The 19,630-nt window shown below is 42.8% G+C and overlaps 1 protein-coding gene across 2 annotated transcripts in view; it reads right to left on the minus strand.

Moving 5' to 3' along the window:
- Positions 1-18,502, minus strand: part of NF1 (neurofibromin 1) — a 496,399-nt gene extending 477,897 nt beyond the window's left edge. For both annotated transcript variants that reach the window (XM_073615002.1, XM_073615001.1), the window contains exon 1: positions 18,273-18,502. In XM_073615002.1, the coding sequence (XP_073471103.1) occupies positions 18,273-18,332 (60 nt within the window). In that variant the 5' untranslated portion in view covers positions 18,333-18,502. The remainder of the gene's footprint in view (positions 1-18,272) is intronic.
- Between the last annotated feature and the right edge of the window lie 1,128 nt (positions 18,503-19,630).

Here is a 19,630-nt window from a genome sequence, read left to right on the forward strand (position 1 = left end):
CTCAGTACACTGTTCACGCATGTCAGTATAAACAGTGCAGCACACATTCAGCTCAGTACACCGTTCACACATGTCAGTATAAACAGTGCAGCACACATACAGCTCGGTATGCCGTTCATACATGCAAGTGCCTGAAAACTTGTGACTGTGGGAGGCTCAATGCATCATGGGACAAGTAGTCCTGGGCAGGAGAAAGCAGTGATGCAAGGGCTCCATGCAGAGAAGATCAGCATCTGAACTGAGAAGTTAGAGGCTGATAAGACTAGGAGTAAATTAAGCCATTACAATTAAAATGTAAAATTTACCGTATTATGCATTCTATTTAAAATGATTATATCCAACAAAAAAAAAAAAAAAGTCTCAGCCTTTAGTATTACTTTAATATAAAAGATTTATATTTCCCCTCCACCCTTCATTTAGCTTCATGTCTGACTCCCTCCAAAAATATACTCCCTCTATATGCCACTTCTGGTTATATTTATACACAAACACACAAGCCTCACATTTTTGTAAATAATTTTATTATATCTTTTCATGTGACAACACTGAAGAAAATGACACTTTGCTACAATGTAAAGTAGTGAGTGTACAGCTTGTATAATGTGAAAATTTGTTGTCCCCTCAAAATAACTCAACACACAGCCCTTAATGTCTAAACCACTGGCAACAAAAATGAGTACACCCCTAAGTGAAATTGTCCAAATTGGGCCCAAACTGTCAATATTTTGCATGGCCACCATTATTTTCCAGCACTGCCTAAACCCTCCTGGGCATGGAGTTTACCAGAGCTTCACGGGTTGCCACTGGAGTCCTCTTCCACGATGACATCACGGAGCTGGTGGACGTTGGAGACATTTTGCTCTTCCACCTTCCATTTGAGGATGCCCCACAGATGCTCAATAGGGTTTAGGTCTGGAGACATGCTTGGCCAGTCCATCACCTTTACCCTCAGCTTCTTTAGCAAGGCAGTAGTAGTCTTGGAGGTGTGTTTGGGGTTGTTAAGTTGGAATACTGCCCTGCAGCCCAGTCTCCGAAGGGAGGGGGATCATGCTCTGCTTCAGTAAATCACAGTACATGTTGGCATTCACGGTTCCCTCAATGAGCTGTAGCTCTCCAGTGCTGGCAGCATTCATGCAGCCCAAGACCATGACACTTCCACCACCATGTTTGAATGTAGGCAAGACACACTTGTCTTTGTACTCCTCACCTGGTTGCTGCCACACACAAGAGAGAGAGATCTATATCTAGCCACACACACAGCGAGTAAAATAAGTATTAAACACATCACCATTTTTCTACGTAAATATATTTCCAAAGGTGCCATCGACATAAAAATTTTCACCACATGTCAGTAACAACCCATGCAATCCATACAAGGAAACCAAAATAAATAAGTTCATAAATTAAGTTATGTGTAATAAAATGGAACGGCACTGGATAAAAATATTGAACTGAAATTTGTATTTGTTGGTAATGACAGCTTCAAGATGCCTTCTGTATGGAGAAATTAGTCACATGCATTGCTCAGGTGTGATTTTTGCCTATTCTTCCACAAAAGCAGTCTAATGCCGCGTACACACGGTCGGACTTTTCATCTACAAAAGTCCAACGGACGCTGACGGACTAAAGCTGGCTGGTAATCCGATCGTGTGTGGGCTTCTCCGGACTTTCAGCAGACTTTTTCAGCCTCAAATCCGACGGACTTTAGATTTGAAACATGCTTCAAATCTTTACGTCGTAACTACGACGGACCCCGAAATCCGCTCGTCTGTGTGCTAGTCCGACGGACAAAAACCCATGCTAGGGCAGCTATTGGCTACTGGCTATGAACTTCCTTATTTTAGTCCGGTGTACGTCATCACGTACGAATCCGTCGGACTTTTGTGTGGTCGTGTGTAGGCAAGTCCGTTCGTTAGAAAGTCTGCTGCAAGTCCGCCGAAAGTCCGCCGGAAGTCCGCCGGAAGTCTGTCGGACAGGCTGTCGGACTTTTGTAGACGAAAAGTCCGACCGTGTGTACGCGGCATAACTCTTGAACGCTGATCTTTAGTTCTTTCCATAGATTTTATATTGGATTCAAGTCATGTGATTGGCTGGGCCATTTTAGCAGCTTTATTTTTTTTTCTTTGAAAACAAAATCGAGAGTTTCCTAGGATTTGTGTTTGGCATCATTGTCTTGCTGAAATGCCCACCCTCGTTTCATCTTCATCATCCTGGTAGATGGCAGCAGATTTTTATCAAGAATGTCTGAGTACATTTTTCCATTCATCCTTCCTTCAATGATATGAAGTTTGCCAGTACCGCAGGGCTTGACAAATTTGCTTTGAATCTAAGGAGACAGCTAAAAAAATTAGGAGCCAGTATTTTTTAGCCTAACATGGAACCGGGGCAAGGCAAGTTTTTCACCCCATAACCAATCTAAATTAACCAGACATAATGCCGTTAAGTCAGGGTTGTAGGCTGGCTAGAAAGAATGACAATAAAAACTTGTCAAATAGAGAAACTTATTATACCAATTGCATCGCAATTGTGGCATGGAAAACACCCTCATCTGCTGCCTATTGCAGCTTAAAAGAGAAGTATGGGTTTTTCCTCCATCATAATTACCTAGGTGGATGCAGCATTGGTCCAATGCTGTATCTATCCCCCGGCGCCTCTACACTGAGAACCGAGCGATCCAACATCCCCGGCTCGGTTCTCATAGCTCCCCGAGCAGAGCGTTGCTGACTGTCAATCAGCAGCTCTACTCTCTTCTCCCTCCACAGCTCAGAGCTCCAGTGAGCGGCCGTCTCAGCCTCTCAGCGGCTCGCTGAGAGGCTGAGACAGTTGTCAGTCCAGGCACCTGGCGGATACAGACTTCCAAAGTCAGGATGACGCTGTGCCTGGACTGATTTCTGTGACGTCAGCAGAGAGCAGCTAATTTCACTCCTGTGACCCGTAGGAGAACCCCAGACTGGACAAGCTTAGGCTGGACTTCTCCTTTAAGGTTGGTGGGTGGCAAAAACAAGGCTCTAGCACACATTTTTACCACCCAACTGCACATCTCAATGAAGCCTTAGCGACACTTTAACTCACTTCCCACTCGCAGTACATCTCATGACGTCCTGGGCTTTGAGTGGATATCTGAATGATGCCTGCAACTGCAGTGTAAATAAGCCCTTACAGACCTTTTTTAACACAGTCAGTCAATCTTTACAGGCATCGGGATTTACTTTACTGCATAATCTCTGATCCGGCATCCTAGCCAATGAAGTGAACACGGACTTTGGACAATGTCCAAACAAAGATGGCTAAATCCTTCTGGAGAGACGATAGAGTATCATGTGTTCTAGCACAGTGATTTTATTTTTGTTTTTTTAAAAGGTCTAAGCCAGGGGTATTGAATTGAAATTCATGGAGGTCCAATTGATAAAATTTTCTTCCAGCAGAGGTCCGAATCGCATTTTTTGTGATGACTGAGTCTTTCCATCACAGCCCAGTTGTGCAGGCACGACAGCATACTCATTTGCTGCGCCTGCATTTTCTACTGGGAAAAGGTCCTGGTGTCTTTTTAAAAATGCCATCCAGAAAAAACCTTGTCCGGAGAAGAAATGTTGAGCACTACCATCAGTCCTGTGTCATGTCAACAGTAAAGCATCCTGAGACCATTCATGTGTGGGGTTGCTTCTCAGCCGAGTGGGCTCATTCACAATTCTGCCTAAGAACACAGCCATGAAGAATGGTACAAAAACCATCCCCCAAGAACAGTTTGGAGACGAGCAATGTCTTTTCCAGCATAATTAAGCACCTTACCATGAGGCAAAAGTGATAACCAAGTGGCTGGGGGAACAAAACATCGACATTTTGGGTCAATAGCCAGGAAACTCCCCAGACCTTAATCCCATTGAGAACTTGTGGTCAATCCTCAACAGGCGGGTAAACAAAACAAAAAAATTCTGACAACTCCAAGCATTGATTATGCAAGAATGGGCTGCCATCAGTCAGGATGTGGCCCAGAAGTTGATTGACAGCATGCCAGGGCGAATTGCAGAGGTCTTGAACGAGGGTCAACACTGAAAATGTTGACTCTTCGCATAAACTTAAAGTGGTTGTAAAGTCTCTTTTTTTTTTTTTTTTAAATAACCAACATGTTATACTTGCCTGCTCTGTGAAATGGATATACACAGAGTGGTCCGAATCCTCCTCTTCTCTGTTCCCTCTTTGCTGCTCCCAGCCCCCCCCCTCCTGTCGAGTGCCCCCACAGCAAGCCGCATGCTATGGGGCACCCAAGCCAAGCTGCAGCTCCGTGTGTCCATTCAGACACAGAGCTGCAGTTTGGCCCCGCCCCCTCTCTTCTGATTGGCTGACTTTGACAGCAGCGGGAGCCAATGGCGCTGCTGCTGTGTCTCAGCCAACCAGGAGGGAATGGCTTTTTTTGTATCTAAGGGCCAGTTCACACCATATAAACAGTCCTGATGCGCTCCGGATGCTTTTTTGCATGTGCGTTTTTGATGCATTCCAGTTCTATTTTGGTGCGTTTTTGATGCAGTCCAGTGTATTTTTCCACCCTTTTTTTTTCCTTAACCATAAGAACATGGGTGTTCTAGTGCATTTTTGGTGCGTTCCGGTGCATTCCTGTGAGTTTTTTATGCTTTTTACAGCGTTTCAGTACAGGAAAAATGCAGCATGTTCTACTTTTTTTTTCTGGAACACACTGTAACTGGAAGCACTGGTGTGAACTATGCCATTGAAAACCATATAACCTACGTTCTATGCATTTTTGATGCAGAAAAAAAAAAATGCACTGGACTGCATGTGGTGTGAACTGGCCCTTAATGCAGGTTATTTTTATCTTAATGCATAAAATGCATTAAGATAAAACACCTTCTGCTTTTACAACCCCTTTAATGTCATGGTCAATAAAAGCCCACATGAAATGCTTGTAATTATACTTCAGTAATAGTAACATCAGACAAAAAGATCTAAAAAACACTGAAGCAGCAGACTTTGTGAAAACCATTTGTATCATTCTTAAAACTTTTGGCCAGGGCTTCAGTAATGTCAGCGATCAGCAACTTATAGAGAGACTGCAATATTGCGGCGGAAAAATCAGACACTGGCTGACACTTTGCTGGAAACGTATTTTTAGCACTGATCACTGTACTAATGACACTTGCAGGAAAGGGGATAACATCTAGGGCAAAGGGTTAAATGTGTGCCTAACCTGTGTTTTTTTTGTGTACTGTATGTGCTGCTTTTACTAGGGGAAGAGATGGATTGTATTGCGTTTTGCAGGGACACAAAATCCATCCCTTTCCTCCAGTCAAAACAGAGGTCTGCCTTGTTTACATAGGCAGATCTCTGCCCGAGCATTGGCGGACATCCAGTGCCCAGCACCCGTAAATCGGCTTCTGCTGTGAGTAATCAAAGCAGAAGCGGCCCGCACGTGCCCCCTGAAAGCGGAAACGCATAATATATACACACACACGATCCTGCACAGGAGAGCCGCCCTATAACAGTAAATCTGCTATGGGGCGGTCAGTACGTGGGTAGCCTCCCTGACGGTATTCCCGAGTGTGACTCGGGGTTAAATTTCAGCACCATTAGCGGTAACCCCGACCCACACTCGGGATTGCATTGCAGGATCCTGGTGTGGTATACTTACCTTGTCCCCAGGATCCTGCGATGTCCCCCCGCGGTGTCTGCGGGCTCCGTCCTCCTCCGAAGCCTCTCTGTGCCAGGCTCCGTTCCCTGCGAGCGACGCACGGGGCGAAACCTGGCAGCAAATTCAAAAAAAATGTAAAAATCATAACACATACAGTACTGTAATCTTACAGATTACAGTACTGTATGAAATTATTTCACATCCCTTTTGTCCCCAGTGCTTTGTCCAATGCCCTGCATGCAGTTTTATATTATATATACTGTTCTTCCTGCCTGGAAACTTGAGATTGTCCATAGCAACCAAAAAGTGTCCCTTTACATCAAAAGTGGCTTTAGACCAGCTAGAAAACAGCGATAGTAAATTAGAACACTTGCAGAATTGAGCGATAGTGAATCGTGGGGAAATTTAAATTATTATTATATTTTTTTTTTAATTATTTATATTTTTTTATTATATTACAGTTTATGATTTTGTGTTTCAAACCTCATCATACCCGGGATATCTACTAGACTCTTGTTTGGACAGATTTAAGTGTGTTATTGTTAAGAATTACAGGCCTACAATATAAAATGCCAAATTTCCATGCAAAATAATTGTACCGCTTTCAGCACCTAAAATCCGAAATAATCATACCGCCAGGGAGGTTAATGAAGTCCTTAATACCATACAATAGTACATAATACCATACAAAGTAGAGCCTGGATCTTCAGAGCCCTGGCATACCCCATGCCCAATGTTGACCTCTGGTTAGTGGGTGTCTCTACTACTTTCTCTTTCCAAGAGCCCAATGGACACTTGGCATTCAATTACTAACCTACAGTGAAGTATGCATAATGGTGGTGTTCAAAAGATGAAACACCAATCTGAAGGTTGCAATTATCACATTATACTTAGGAGAATATTTAGGGAGAACATTGTACAACAAGAAAACGCTCAGTACTTGCTTTTAAGTTATATAAATTTTTCAGTACAGGGGTGATGACAGGTTTGCTTCAAAATGCCTGATGCCTTCTACTGCACTGACTGGCTTCTAGATTTACAGTACATTAGTTTGTCTGCTCATACATATATTTATGATAAGGGTACCAAACTGTCAAGCTTAATGGCTAATTTGCCTAGATTCATTTTCTGAAACACTTTAAGACTCCTTTCACACTGGCAGCAGGGTTTATTGCACCCTACCTGAAAAGTGATCCATGGAGGATTGATTTTCAGAAGACAATGAAAGGCGTTTTTTTTTTTAGGCATTCAGGAGGCAATATCGCCACCTTTTGATACGCATTTTTTTTCTTTGGCCCCACCTACTGGAATTGTGGGCAGAGTCAAACGTGAATTTCCCTTAACTTTCTGTCCCATAGCCAAAACAGGAAATCCCTCCAAAGTAAAGGAATCCTCACAGATTCTCTGAGTTATTCAGATGCCCATATTCATTTTGTAATAGATTTACCTAAATAAGGCTAATCTTTATGAGCCAACTATATTTTTCTTTCTTCCATAATCTATCTACAATACTCTCAAATGACCAGCACACTTTCTCTCCCCCCTTTGCCCTGACCTAAATGATCATATCCACTCCAAATGTATATATGCTGAGAATCAACAGCCATGGCTTCCACTGTTTGTTTACATCCAGCCACAAGACAGATGTAGATGAGCCTCATAGAAGTCTACAGGGCTGTACTGCGCAGGTGCGGCCAAGAAAGAGCCTTTTCCTGCCAAATGTAAACAACCATTGACCATGGTTGTTAGATCTTTACAAATATACATCTATGAAGGGTGGCATGATTTAGGTCAGGGAAAAACAACAAGTTCACTTTGTCTAAAAATGCACTTACTCTTCACCCTCTTGAAGAGCACACAACACATGTTTAGTGGCAAAGAGGGTGGGCCTTAACGGCCACACATATGCATACCTGGGGGGGCGAGGTTTGCATGCTGAGAGCATGCTCACTGAATGTTACAAGCATAGCGACCAAGCGTTCACAGGCAGCTCCTGGTCTCTGTTTATGATCAGGCTGGGCTCCTGATTATGCAAACACTAACTGCCAGGACACAGGTGGAGAGTCCAGCCCTACTGCAGGCAACCTGTCAAAAGTCTATGGTAGGCTGTGGCTGGACAGGGCTGAACGCTGTACTATTCTGGTCACTGCCATTAACCACCCCCTATTTTTAACGCAGACTGTTGGACAGGTTCATTTGGTTGGTAAGTTGAGCTGGGAATTTCCTCTGGTTTTGACTTCCATTAACCACTTCAAGACAACGATATGTCTATATACGTGACAATTTTCATGTGGTTTACCAGGGTTATGGCTGAAGCCATCAGCCATAACCCATTTTTTTTCAGTCGGCGATTTTCTCTCATAAAAGCGATCCAAGCGGCTGATTAGTCACTGCATTGCTTTTAGAAGGGACGATAAAAAAAAAAAAATAAAAAATTTGATATATATTATACATGTGAGGTATTGCTGCAATCGTTGGAGCGAGTGCAATAATTCTAGCGCTAGAACTCCTCTAACTCTAAACTGGTAACCTGTAAAACATTTTAAAGTTTTGCCTATGGAGATTTTTAAGTATTGTAGTTTGTCACCATTCTAAGTGTGCGCACTTTTAAAGCGTGACATGTTAGGTATCTAGTTACTCACCGTAACATCTTATATTTTACAAAAAAAAAATTGAATATATATTGTGGGTTGTTTTTTGCATTAAAATTTATTTAAAGTATATTTAAAAAAAAAAAAAATGCTTTTGAAAAACTGCTGCGCAAATATTGTGTGACATAAAAGATTGTAACGACCGCCATTTTATTCTCTAGCGCAGTGTTTCTCAACTCCAGTCCTCAAGGCGCCCCCAACAGGTCATGTTTTCAGGCTTTCCATTATTTTGCACAGGTGATTTGATCAGTTTCACTGCCTTAGTAATTACCACAGGTATCTGAGGGAAATCCTGAAAACATGAACTGTTGGGGCACCTTGAGAACTGAAGTTGAGAAAACACTGCTCTAGCGTCTTTGCTAAAAAAAAAAAAAAAAAAAAAAAAAAAAAAAAATGAAGAAATACATAAAATGTGTTTGGGGTTTCTAAGTAATTTTCTAGCAAAAAAATAATGTTTTTTACTTGTAAACAATGTGTCAAAAAAGGCCTGGTCCTTAAGTGGTTTTATATATCTCTATCTCCAAAGCGGTTTTGTTTGCTTTGGAAGGATAGGTAGGGACGGAAGGATTAGCGCTTCAGGTTTGTTTGCTGGTTGTGTCCCACTGGGAAGATTTCCTCTCATTTTCTGTCCTGGAGACACAACATTAAGAGGAAGTCTCTCCCAAATAAGGGCAAATACTATTACTAGTGACAATAGGTGTCTCCATTGGAAAATTACCAACAGTTCTGGTGAAAACTGTAAACTTTTGGCTTTCCCACCACTTTTTGTCCAGGTTACAAATGTTCACCAAAGGGGGGGGACAGAGTTTGGCTTTAGATACGCTTTAAAGTCTAAGTTCAGGTTTCCTATCAATGCAAATAGTTTGTTTGGGCCATGCCAACCCAAAATATTTCCAAAACAAAGTTATTCTGCCACTTTCAGAGCCGTACTGTACTGTAGTAAAATCAGCTACACCAGGGCTTGACAAATTTGCTTTGAATCTAGGAGCCAGCTAAAAAAAAAAGAAGTTAGGAGTCTTTTTTTTTTTGTTTTTTTTTGTTTTTTTTAACAAACAGCTTTATTTTCATGGACAAAAAACCTTCTTATATGCAGCCTTATGACACCCTAGAGAATAAAATAGGAGGTAGTTCTAATGGTTTATGGCACACAATATTACTGTGAAGGTAAAATTTCTGTAAAGAAACACATTAAAGTTAGTTTTAGGGGGCACAAAAATTCAATAAATTACCCAATTGTTTGATAAAATATAAAATCCGAGGTTGCACAGAGTAGATAGATAGCCAACATTTCAAACCTTAAAGCGGAGCTCCACCCAAAAGGGGAAGCTGTGCTTGTTTGCACCCTCCCCCTTCCACTGCCTCATTTGGCACTTTTTGGGGTGGGAGGGGGGTTTTGACAAATAGCCGCTCCCTGTTTCTGGTAAGATCACCATACAGCGATTCTGCGTCAAGTCCAGGCCCTCCTCCTCCCTCCCGCTACCTTCTGGGACCTGTGTGTGTTCCAGAAGACGACGGAACCATTCACAAAGCACAGCGCGACTCGCACATGCGCAGTAGGAAACCGTCAGTGAAGCCTGAGGGCTTTACTGCTGGTTTCCCTCACTTGCAATGCCGATGCCTGAAGCCGATGGACGAATTTGCTCAGTTGAGGACATTGCGGGATCCCTGGACCGGTAAGCCCTGAACTGGGGCAATGTTGGGGCTGCACTGATAATCAGTGCCCTGAGTATCAGTGTAGATGTCCCCCTTCACACATGCCAATTACTGGCTCTCCTCTGCTCATCCTGTGACAGTGTGCGGAAAGGAATGATGATAACCGGCAAATGTGTTTAGGTCGCGATCAGCTGTGATTGTCCCTTTACCCCAGTCTGATCAGCTGTGTCCAAAGAACACAGCAATCACAGAGTACTGGGGGGGGGGGTTGGGAGGATATCAATAGATCCCTTTCCAGAACTGGAAGTCCATGCTGTAGCCATCACTCGGCTATAGTGTAATCAGCAAGTGGTTATTGAGACCCTGGATGTCTCCCCTGTGCTCCACTGAATGTAATGCAGATCACATTGCATTACATTCTTTCCTAGCCTTGATGCACAGTGTAAAGGTCAATGATGCCCCTGGAATTGACGTCATACATCACTTCCAGGTCAGCAACAAGACGTGCCCTCACTCCCCTCCCTCCCCTCTACCCAGCAGCACGCGCTATCCCAGGTCCACAGATGGGCAAGCACAGATGAGCCCAAGAGACATAGCGGGGGGGGGGGGGGGGCGCACGGAGTGTGTAGAACATTCAGGCGGCAGCCCAGCTGCCTGAATGCTTCCATCCAACAGGTAAACTGCCTGGCGCCCGGAACCACATGTCCCGGGCATCAAGCAACAGGAATTTGTGCATCCCTGCCCCTGGTGCCAACAGTGAATGGGCTGACAAAAGCCCAGGTGCCAGGATGCAATTTCTAGCGCCTGGGATTTGTCAAGCCCTGAGCTACATAAAGTATGCAGGGCTGTGTTCTGGCAGCATCACGGGGTAACTTCTCATCTGCTTCTAGATAAAAACAGAGTTGGGCAGAAGCCTATTTTTCTCAATGAATACAAGGCTGCCTCTAATTAGCCGAAGTAGAAATTGTTATGTCATCTGTCTGCCTCTCCACTTCAGATAATCAAACAAAGCCTTGCATTTATTGATAAAAATATGAGGCTTCCTCTGAATGGCTGAGACGTTGTTGGCCTGAACCAATCTTGTTCCAGCAGCAGATGAGAAGTCGCCTATGATACTGACAGAACACAGAGCTGAATAATTTGTGTAGCTGATACTACAGTATAAACACAGTGTTGACAGCGGCAGAGTAACATAATTATGGGAACAGTTTGGGTAAGCTTTTCCCAAACAAGCCATTTAAAGTGAACGGAAGGCTGGACTTCGGCTTTAGTGTAGGGCAAAAAGTGTAGCAACCTAGTCAAACAGTGCACATCCTGCAGGTGTGAAGTCAAAGCAGCCTGGTTTGCATTTTTTTCCCCAGTCAATGGCAGTATGAGGAGATACAGTATCAGCCAACAGCTAAAAATGAAAATGGTGAAGTCACTTAAATACTTTGGATTCTCTGGTCATAAAGGATTCCTGTGTATATTATGGACAACAAGCTAGCCAAAAACATAAAGAGCATATATTCTGTGCACCTTTCCTTGCAACATTCATTGCAATTACCATCTGCTTTCCAATACATGTGTTTAATGTAAAGGAACATGTCAAAAGGACATGCAAAAACCTAGAAAACTTTACATACAATTTCATTTACAAATAAAGGTTCACTTTAGCAAAAAAAGCATTCTACTCTGGTACGTGGTTAATACCTGTAATGATAGCATTCAGTATATGACTTTAGTCACATTTTTCTCCACATTAAGGCTGGATTCACACCTATGCATGTTGCTTTTGAGCGTTTCTGCAGTGTTTTTTGTGATGCTTGCCACGTTTTTGAGCAGCGTTTTTGGCCGCTTTTTTTTTTTTTACAGGAAAAAAACAAAAAAAACCACCACCAAAAACGCATCAAAAACACTGCACTTGCGTTTTTGATGCTAGTCCATTGAATTCTATTACATGCAAAACGCTGCATTTTGCATGAAAAAAAGTCCCTGACCCTTTCCAAAAACGCAGAGGTACAGAAAGGCATTGATGTGAACATGTTCCATAGGAACCCATGTTAAAAAAATTCCCACGCATTTCTGCAAAATGCATCAAAAAACGCGCTAGTGTGAATGGAGCCTTAGGCCTCTTGCACTCTGTACTGACGGTTGAGCATCAGCATTTCTGGACATAATTTCAGGCATTTGTGTTGCATGTATTCACGCGCACAATACATTCCTAGGCAAAATCCATCAATATTTAAGCTCATATGCACGTATCTGTGCGTACCGGCACAAAACACTGACTGAGAATGCAGATCTTTCTATTTTTTCCCTCAAGGAATATGCAGCACTCTATCAATTTAGCTCTGGAAGAACAGGCCATTTTTTGCCATTTAGCACTGCGCTACTTTAACTGTCAATTGCACAGTGATACAATCCTGAACGCAAACAAAATTTATATAATTTTTTTCCCCCACAAATAGAGATTTCTTTTGATCACCACTGGGTTTTTTTATTTTTTGCTAAATAACTGAAAAAAGACCATACATTTTGAAAAAAAAAAAAAAAAAAAAAAAAAAAACACACAATCTTGTTTACGGTTATTAAACATATTCAATTAAAAATGTAAAAAAATCTAAATTTCTTCATACATTTAGGCCAAAATGTCTTCTGCTACAGGTCTTTGGTAAAACGAAAAAAAAAAAAAAAACAGAAAAAAAAAAACAATATGAGTGTATATTGATTGGTTTGCGTGAAAGTAAAAGCATCTACAAATGATGGGATATACACTGGAATTTATTTTTATACTAGTAATGGCAGTGATTAGCGACTTATAGCGAGACAATAGGCAATCTGACACTTTGTGGGAACTTGCTAACTGCCAGTACCATCACCAGTGATACTAATACGGTGATCAGTACTACCGGTAATATAAACTGAACTGGCCCCGGCTGGGAAGGGGTTAACATCTGGAGCAAAGGGTTAAATGTGTGCCCGACTATGTTTACTATGTGTAATGTGTGCTGATTTTACTAAGCAATGTACTGGTTTTTATACCCTGCTTTGCAAAGATACAAAAACCGTCACATCGCAATTGTCAAAACTCAGCTTTGTGTTGTTTACATACACAAAGCTCTCTCCTGCCACTCGCTCCGACCATAAATCATTGGCTGGGAACTGATGATCGGCATGTGCTGGAGCCAGTGACAGCATGGGTGGGAGCATGCCCCCTACCTGGAAACACAGAATCACATACTAGTGATTCTGCACAGCCGGCCCACACTTTAGCAGTAAAACTACAGTGCGTGGTTGGCAAGTGGTTAAGCACCTGTGTGTCCAGGCACATTGTTAACAACGAGATAGATCAGTTAAAAAAAAAAAAAAAAAAAAAAAAGAAAAAGCTGTACTCCACTTTTTCAAGATGCAGTGTGCAAGACCAAGCTGTCAAGTAAAAGGGAAATTGGGTTGGGGCAAACCATATCATACTCTGTGGGTTGCTTACAAAGTTCACCTAACATTTAACCAGTAAGGTTTACATTAGTGCTGCCCTCAGATAAGTGAGATGTGTGGTGGATCACTTTTAGGCCTCATGCACACAGGGCATTAAAAAAAGCGAGCTGCAAAGCCAGTAACGACGCCAGAAAAAAAGCAGCTGTAAAAAACGCGCTTTTAGAAGCGTTTTGCAATAGCAATATCGCGCATTTAGCCACGTTAGCATTTAGCCGCATTTCTCTGCCCTCTTCTATTCCCCACTCCCAAACCTAATTACTACAGCGTAAACACGTTTAGCCGCATTAGCCGTTTTTACAGCTGTAGCGCTGCTGCTCCAGAACGCACTGGCCCTGGTTTTTTTTGCAGCTTGAAAAACGCCTGTGCCACTTACAGCTCCTAAAAGCCTATGTGTGCATTGACACATAGAATAACACAGAGGTGTTTTTAAGCAAAAAAAAAAAAACACACACCTGACACAGGTGGCTGGGAGGCGTTATATTGCCTCTTCACCACCTGTTTTAACCCTTAAAAACCAACACTATCCTGCAAGCAATTGCAGCATGGCCCCATTCACTTGAATGGAATGCACTCAGTGGGCAACACTGCCTGCTGAATGCACAGAGAGAGAGGTATACTTAGGAGGGGTGTAAAAAATGCAGCTCAACTATCTTTATCACCCCTCCAACCACAAATGTAAACTTAGTCTAATGGGAAAAAAAACTGCTTAAAACATATCAGCTAGAGGAAAGTTCATTTTTTTCGTACATTACTTAAAATGTAAATGCACCGCTTGACCAGCTAAAGCTGGCCACACACTATGCGCGCATATGGGATAGTTTCCTGAGGGCCCTGCCCCGTTCACTTTGTCAAAGGAGCCTGCTGGAAAAATTTTCACAGAACAGCTACAGCATCCAATCAGATGCAGCCGCCATTTAGATATTTTGACAGCTGGCAGTCAAAATATATAAATTGCTACTGAGAATTCACTTAACTACATTGCATAGCACGGAAAGAAGAATTTGTTTTGTTTTCCAGCCCTATACTTGTATGGCCAGCTTTAGCTACCTTTACCTTGCCAACAGGATGACAATGCTGCTGTGTGATCCCACAGAAGAACCAACAGTATGCTCACCACAGTAAAGCAGTATTAAATCAAAGACCAAAAATGTTATATATTGCAATTTAATAATCATTAGATGTGATGGCTGTATTAGTTTTCCCCTCTGTTTTCACTCAGTGAACTGACCAGTAACACCTTTTTAAGCGAGAACTCTGGAGGAATGAGAACAGGAGGCACAGCAGACAGCAACATTGTCAGGTTTGGGGGGGGGGGGGGTGTTAATGTATCAGCAGATTTAGAAACACTAACAAATTGAAGCTAAACTCCAGCTCACACTTTATAATCATTGCCGACCGTATACAGTACATATACGGCAGCAAGGTGGCTTTCCTGCGAGCCCCACCGCCCCGGCTGTGCTGCGATTTGCTGCAGCACAAACCAATCAGCAAAGCCAGCTGCTGATTGGTCGCCAGCATCCAACGATCAGCTTCAGAGATTACCGAAGAGAGCCCTGAGTAGGTAAACACAGGGCTCTTTTCTGACAGCAACAATGTGCCGTTTTATTATTCCTGCAAAACAGCACGTTGCTTAGTAAAAACAGCACACACAGTAACACGTTGGTCACACATTTAACCCCCTTCCTGCCAGTGTCATTAGTACAGTGACAGTTCATATTTTTAGCACTGATCACTGTAATGTTGTCACTGGCTTCCAAAAAAAGTGTTAAAAGTATCAGTTAGGTGTCTAATGTGTCTGCCGCAATATTGCAGTCCCGCTATAAGTCGCTGATCACTGCCATTACTAGTAAAAAAATAAAAATAAACATTCTATATACAATGTTTTTGGATGCGATAATTTTTGCGCAAACCAATCAATATATGCTTAGTGGGATTTTTTTTTAACCAAAAATATGTAGAATACATTTTGGCCTAAATTGATTTCAGCATTCAGTAAAGAAATTTGACTTTTAAATTTTTTTTTATTGGATGTTTTATAACCGTAAACAAGTGTTTTTTTTTTTTCAAAATGTATTTTTTTTTCATTTAATGGCCTGGTCATGGAGAGGGGTAAACCTTCTGGAGCTGAAGTGGTTAAAGTGGTTCATCTCATTCATGTTAACATTCTGCTGGAGGACTTGGACTGTGAAAACCAGACTTAGGCCCCTTTTACACATGCGGATCCATGTTGATTCGACCCGTGAACATCCGCATGCTCAGTGGGGATCCCTCTGTTGATCCCCGCTGAGCCGGCGGGTGACAGGGCGGTCCCTGCACACTGTGCAGGGACCCCCCTGTCAGATCTCCGCTCTCCCCTATGGGGGATCGGATGAACACGGACCCTCTGTTCATGTTCATATGATCCGCTCTGCAGACGAATAGAAAAATAGAATTTTCCTCCGTCTGCAGAATTGTACAATACCGGGGACGGATGATATCGGGTGTCAGCGGACGTTTATCCGCTGACACCCGCTATCCCATAGGAATGCATGTATGTCCGTATTTCATCTGAAAACGGATGGATGAAATACGGACATACGGTACGCACGTGTGAAAGGGGCCTTACTGGCTGGATCACCAGATGAAAATGAAAATAAAAAAGTCTAAGGGATGGTTCACACCACAAAAACACACTTGAGATGTGTTCCGGATGCGTTTTTTGCACCAACTCGCACCATATGCAGTCCAGTGCATTTTTTTCTGTATCAAAAATGCATGGAAAGTAGGCAATATAGTTTCCAATGGCATAGTTTACATCAGTGCTGTCAGTTCCAGAAAAAGAAAAAAAAAGTAGAACATGCTGCATTTTTTTCTGCATTGGACTATGCTGGAACGCTGTAAAATGTATCAAAAAGCACCAGACCCCAGTACAGTGGGGAAAAAAAAAGCATCTGGAATGCAAAAACACTGTAACGCGAAAAAAATGCATTAAAAGAACACACGCATAAACGCATCCAGAATGGATCTGGAGAACGCTTTAGTGGTGTGAACCAACCCTTAACGAGTTCCAATGCGTTTTTTGATGAGTTTCCACATGCATTCCTGATGCTTTTGTTCTTCACTATACTGTGCGTTTTAGATGCATTTTACTGTGTTTCAGGACAGTCCAGTGCAGGAAAAATGCAGCATGTTCTACTTTTGTTTTCTGGAAGTGGAAAGCCCTGGAACTGACTGCACTGGTATCAACTATGCCATTGGAAACCACATAACCTACTTTCCATGTGTTTTTGATGCAGAAAAAAAATAAACAAAACGCACTGGACTGCATGTGGTGAAAACTGACCCTAAAAAAAAAAAGTTAACAGCCATTACATCTAAGAATTGGTAAGCTGCAATATAATAAAGGGTTGCTTCTGAGTTCAACCCCCCTGGCGGTATTCCCAAGTCTGGCTCGGAGTGGATTTTCAATACCAAAAGCTGTATCCCCGAGCCACACTCGGGATCGCATCGCAGGATCCATGTAGAGGATACTTACCTTGTCCCCTGGATCCTGCGATGTCTCCCCGCTGTGATCGGCGAGCCGCCGTGTCTCGCTCGATTCACAGTGCCGAGCTCCGTTCCCTGCGAGCGTTGCGATGCAAGGGGACGGAGTTTGGCGCCAAATTCAAAAAGTAAAACATACAGTACAGATACAGTATACTGTAATCTTACAGATTACAGTATACTGTATCAAATAATTACACATCCCTTTGTCCCTAGTGGTCTGCCCAGTGTCCTGCATGCAGTTTTATATTATAAAAACTTTCTGCCAGGAAACTGGAGATTGTCCATAGCAACCAAAACTGTCCCTTTACATCAAAAGTGGTTTATACCAGCTAGAAAAAAGCGATAATAAATTAGAATCACTTGCAGAATTGAGTGATAGTGATTTGTGGGGAAATCCGTCATCAAACACTAAAAGTAACGAAAACCACAATTCTGCAACTGAGCAAATTTCAGTGTTTGTGATTTGATTACATTATTGAATAATTTTTATTATTATTTGGTATAATTATTTAGTATAATTTTTGATTTCGTTTTTCAAACTTTATCATACCCGGGATGTCTACTAGACTCTTGTTTGGACAGATTTAAGTGAATTATTCCTAAGAATTACAGGCCTACAATATAAAACTGTGCAAAATAATTGTACCGCTTTAAGCGCCTAAAATCTAAAATAATCATACCGCCAGGGAGGTTAATACTGCTATAAAGATAACAGATCTACTGGCCAGATGAAAATAGAATAAAGCCTAAAAAAAAAAAAAAAAAAAAAAAAAAAAAACAAATGCAGCCGTTACATCTAAGAAATGTCAAACTGAAATATAATAAAAGGTTTGCTTTTGGGTTTAAATACTGCTGTAAAAATAATGGATCTACTAGCAGGATCAACAGGTCCTAGAACAGTGTAATGGAGAACCAAGAAAAGAACTAGTGCTGCATCTATGGCACACCTATGTGAGTGACACTTCCTAGTTGTCATCAGTCCATGTGTGACAATGACCTAACACTGACCACTGGTTGTGACTTGCCATCCAGGCCACAAATACATAGAGAAGATCAGAGCAGTGATCAGGCCCTGGTGATGTATAGAAGGCAGTGTGATGCTTCCTGTGTGGATTGCAGTGATGGGGCCATGGCCTGTCCTCCTGTCCTCACACACAGCACATAGTGTCACACTGACAGTCAGGCTGGACTGGCCGATCAGAAAAGCAGGGAATCAATGGAAGAAGGGAAGGCAGCCCTGTGTATCCATCATCACTGCCATCCTTCTCCTCCATAGCAACACTCCCTTCCTCCTCCCCGGTACCCAGAGCGGAGCTTCCATTTACCTGCTCCTCGAAGCGGTTCACCACGGCTTGCACCCACTCCACCGGCTTGTGAGCCGCCATCGCCCCGACCGGGGGGTCCCCCCTTCCTCCGCTTCCCGGGGATCACAGGCCGCCGGAGGGGAGGTGATGATGACAGGAACCGTATCCGCTTCTAATTCTGCCACCTCCTCCGCTTCCCCCCCTCCACCTTCTCCGCCACCACCACCACCGCCGCCGCCGCCTCCTCCACCTCCCGCCGCCGCCCCCTCCTCTCCTCCTCCCCGCTATCGCGCTCTCCCCTCGGCCATCACCGCAAAGACGCCATGACACCAGACCGGAAGTGCAATCACTCTGTTCGGCCCCTCGACTGCTGGGGAGGAGGCGCGCATGCGCCAGGCGCTCTGATAGCGAGGGACGGTCGGTCGGGGCTGAGGGGAGCGGCTTTGCTCAAGGGGCGTGCCTATATTTGCTGGAGGACCCAGTTAACTCCTTCACTTGCAAGCCTAGTAGTCATTGTTTAGAGCTGAAAACTACTCGATATGTTTTTGTATGACATTTCATATTCCTTATATGTGTCTGTGTTACCATATACTTGTGTTAAAAAGTATCCTGTTCTCTTTGCATTGCTTCCTTTATGTGAAATCCCCCGGTGACCCTACCAGTTCCCCTTCTTTCATGTCTCAAACTGACCACACTAAGCATGAGAGCACACCTATAGCACGATGGACAGTTTTCTTCTTTGCGCTCTACCAGGGAGTTTGACTTGTGCTGACACGCCCCCTGCACAGCTTTTCTCTGGGAAGATCCTTGTAATGCTGTTTCTCTGCCTCTCGCTGACTCTCCCCCTGCAGTCTCCACCCCCAGCTTTCTAAGTGCCTTATGCAGATGAGCACAAAAGGTTATGTGATCACTTATAAAGAGATTAAAAAAAGTTATTTAGACTGTTTTTTTTATATTTACAAATACAATTTGCCTTGCATTTCTATTTTAACCACTTGCCTACTTGGCACCTTTACTCTTTTCCTGCCCAGGCCAATTTTCAGCTTTCAGCACTGTCACACTTTGAATGACAATTGCCCAGTCAGGCAACACTGTATCCAAATGACATTTTTATTATTTTTTTGCACACAGATAGAGCTTTCTTTTGGTGGTATTTAATTATGGCTGTTTTTTTTATTTTTTCCTAAACAAAGCAAAAAAAAAATATTTAATTTTTTTTTCATAGTTTGTTATCAACTTTTGCAAACAGGTAATTTTTCTCCTTTACTGATGTGCGCTGATTAGGCTGCACTGGTTGGCACTGATAGGTGGCACTGATGGGTAGTGATGAGGCGGCACTGATGGGTACTGATAGGTGGCACTGGTGGGCACTGATAGGT

This window comes from Aquarana catesbeiana, linkage group LG02 (genome assembly GCF_042186555.1).
Source record: "Aquarana catesbeiana isolate 2022-GZ linkage group LG02, ASM4218655v1, whole genome shotgun sequence".
Taxonomy (NCBI): Eukaryota; Metazoa; Chordata; class Amphibia; order Anura; family Ranidae; genus Aquarana; species Aquarana catesbeiana.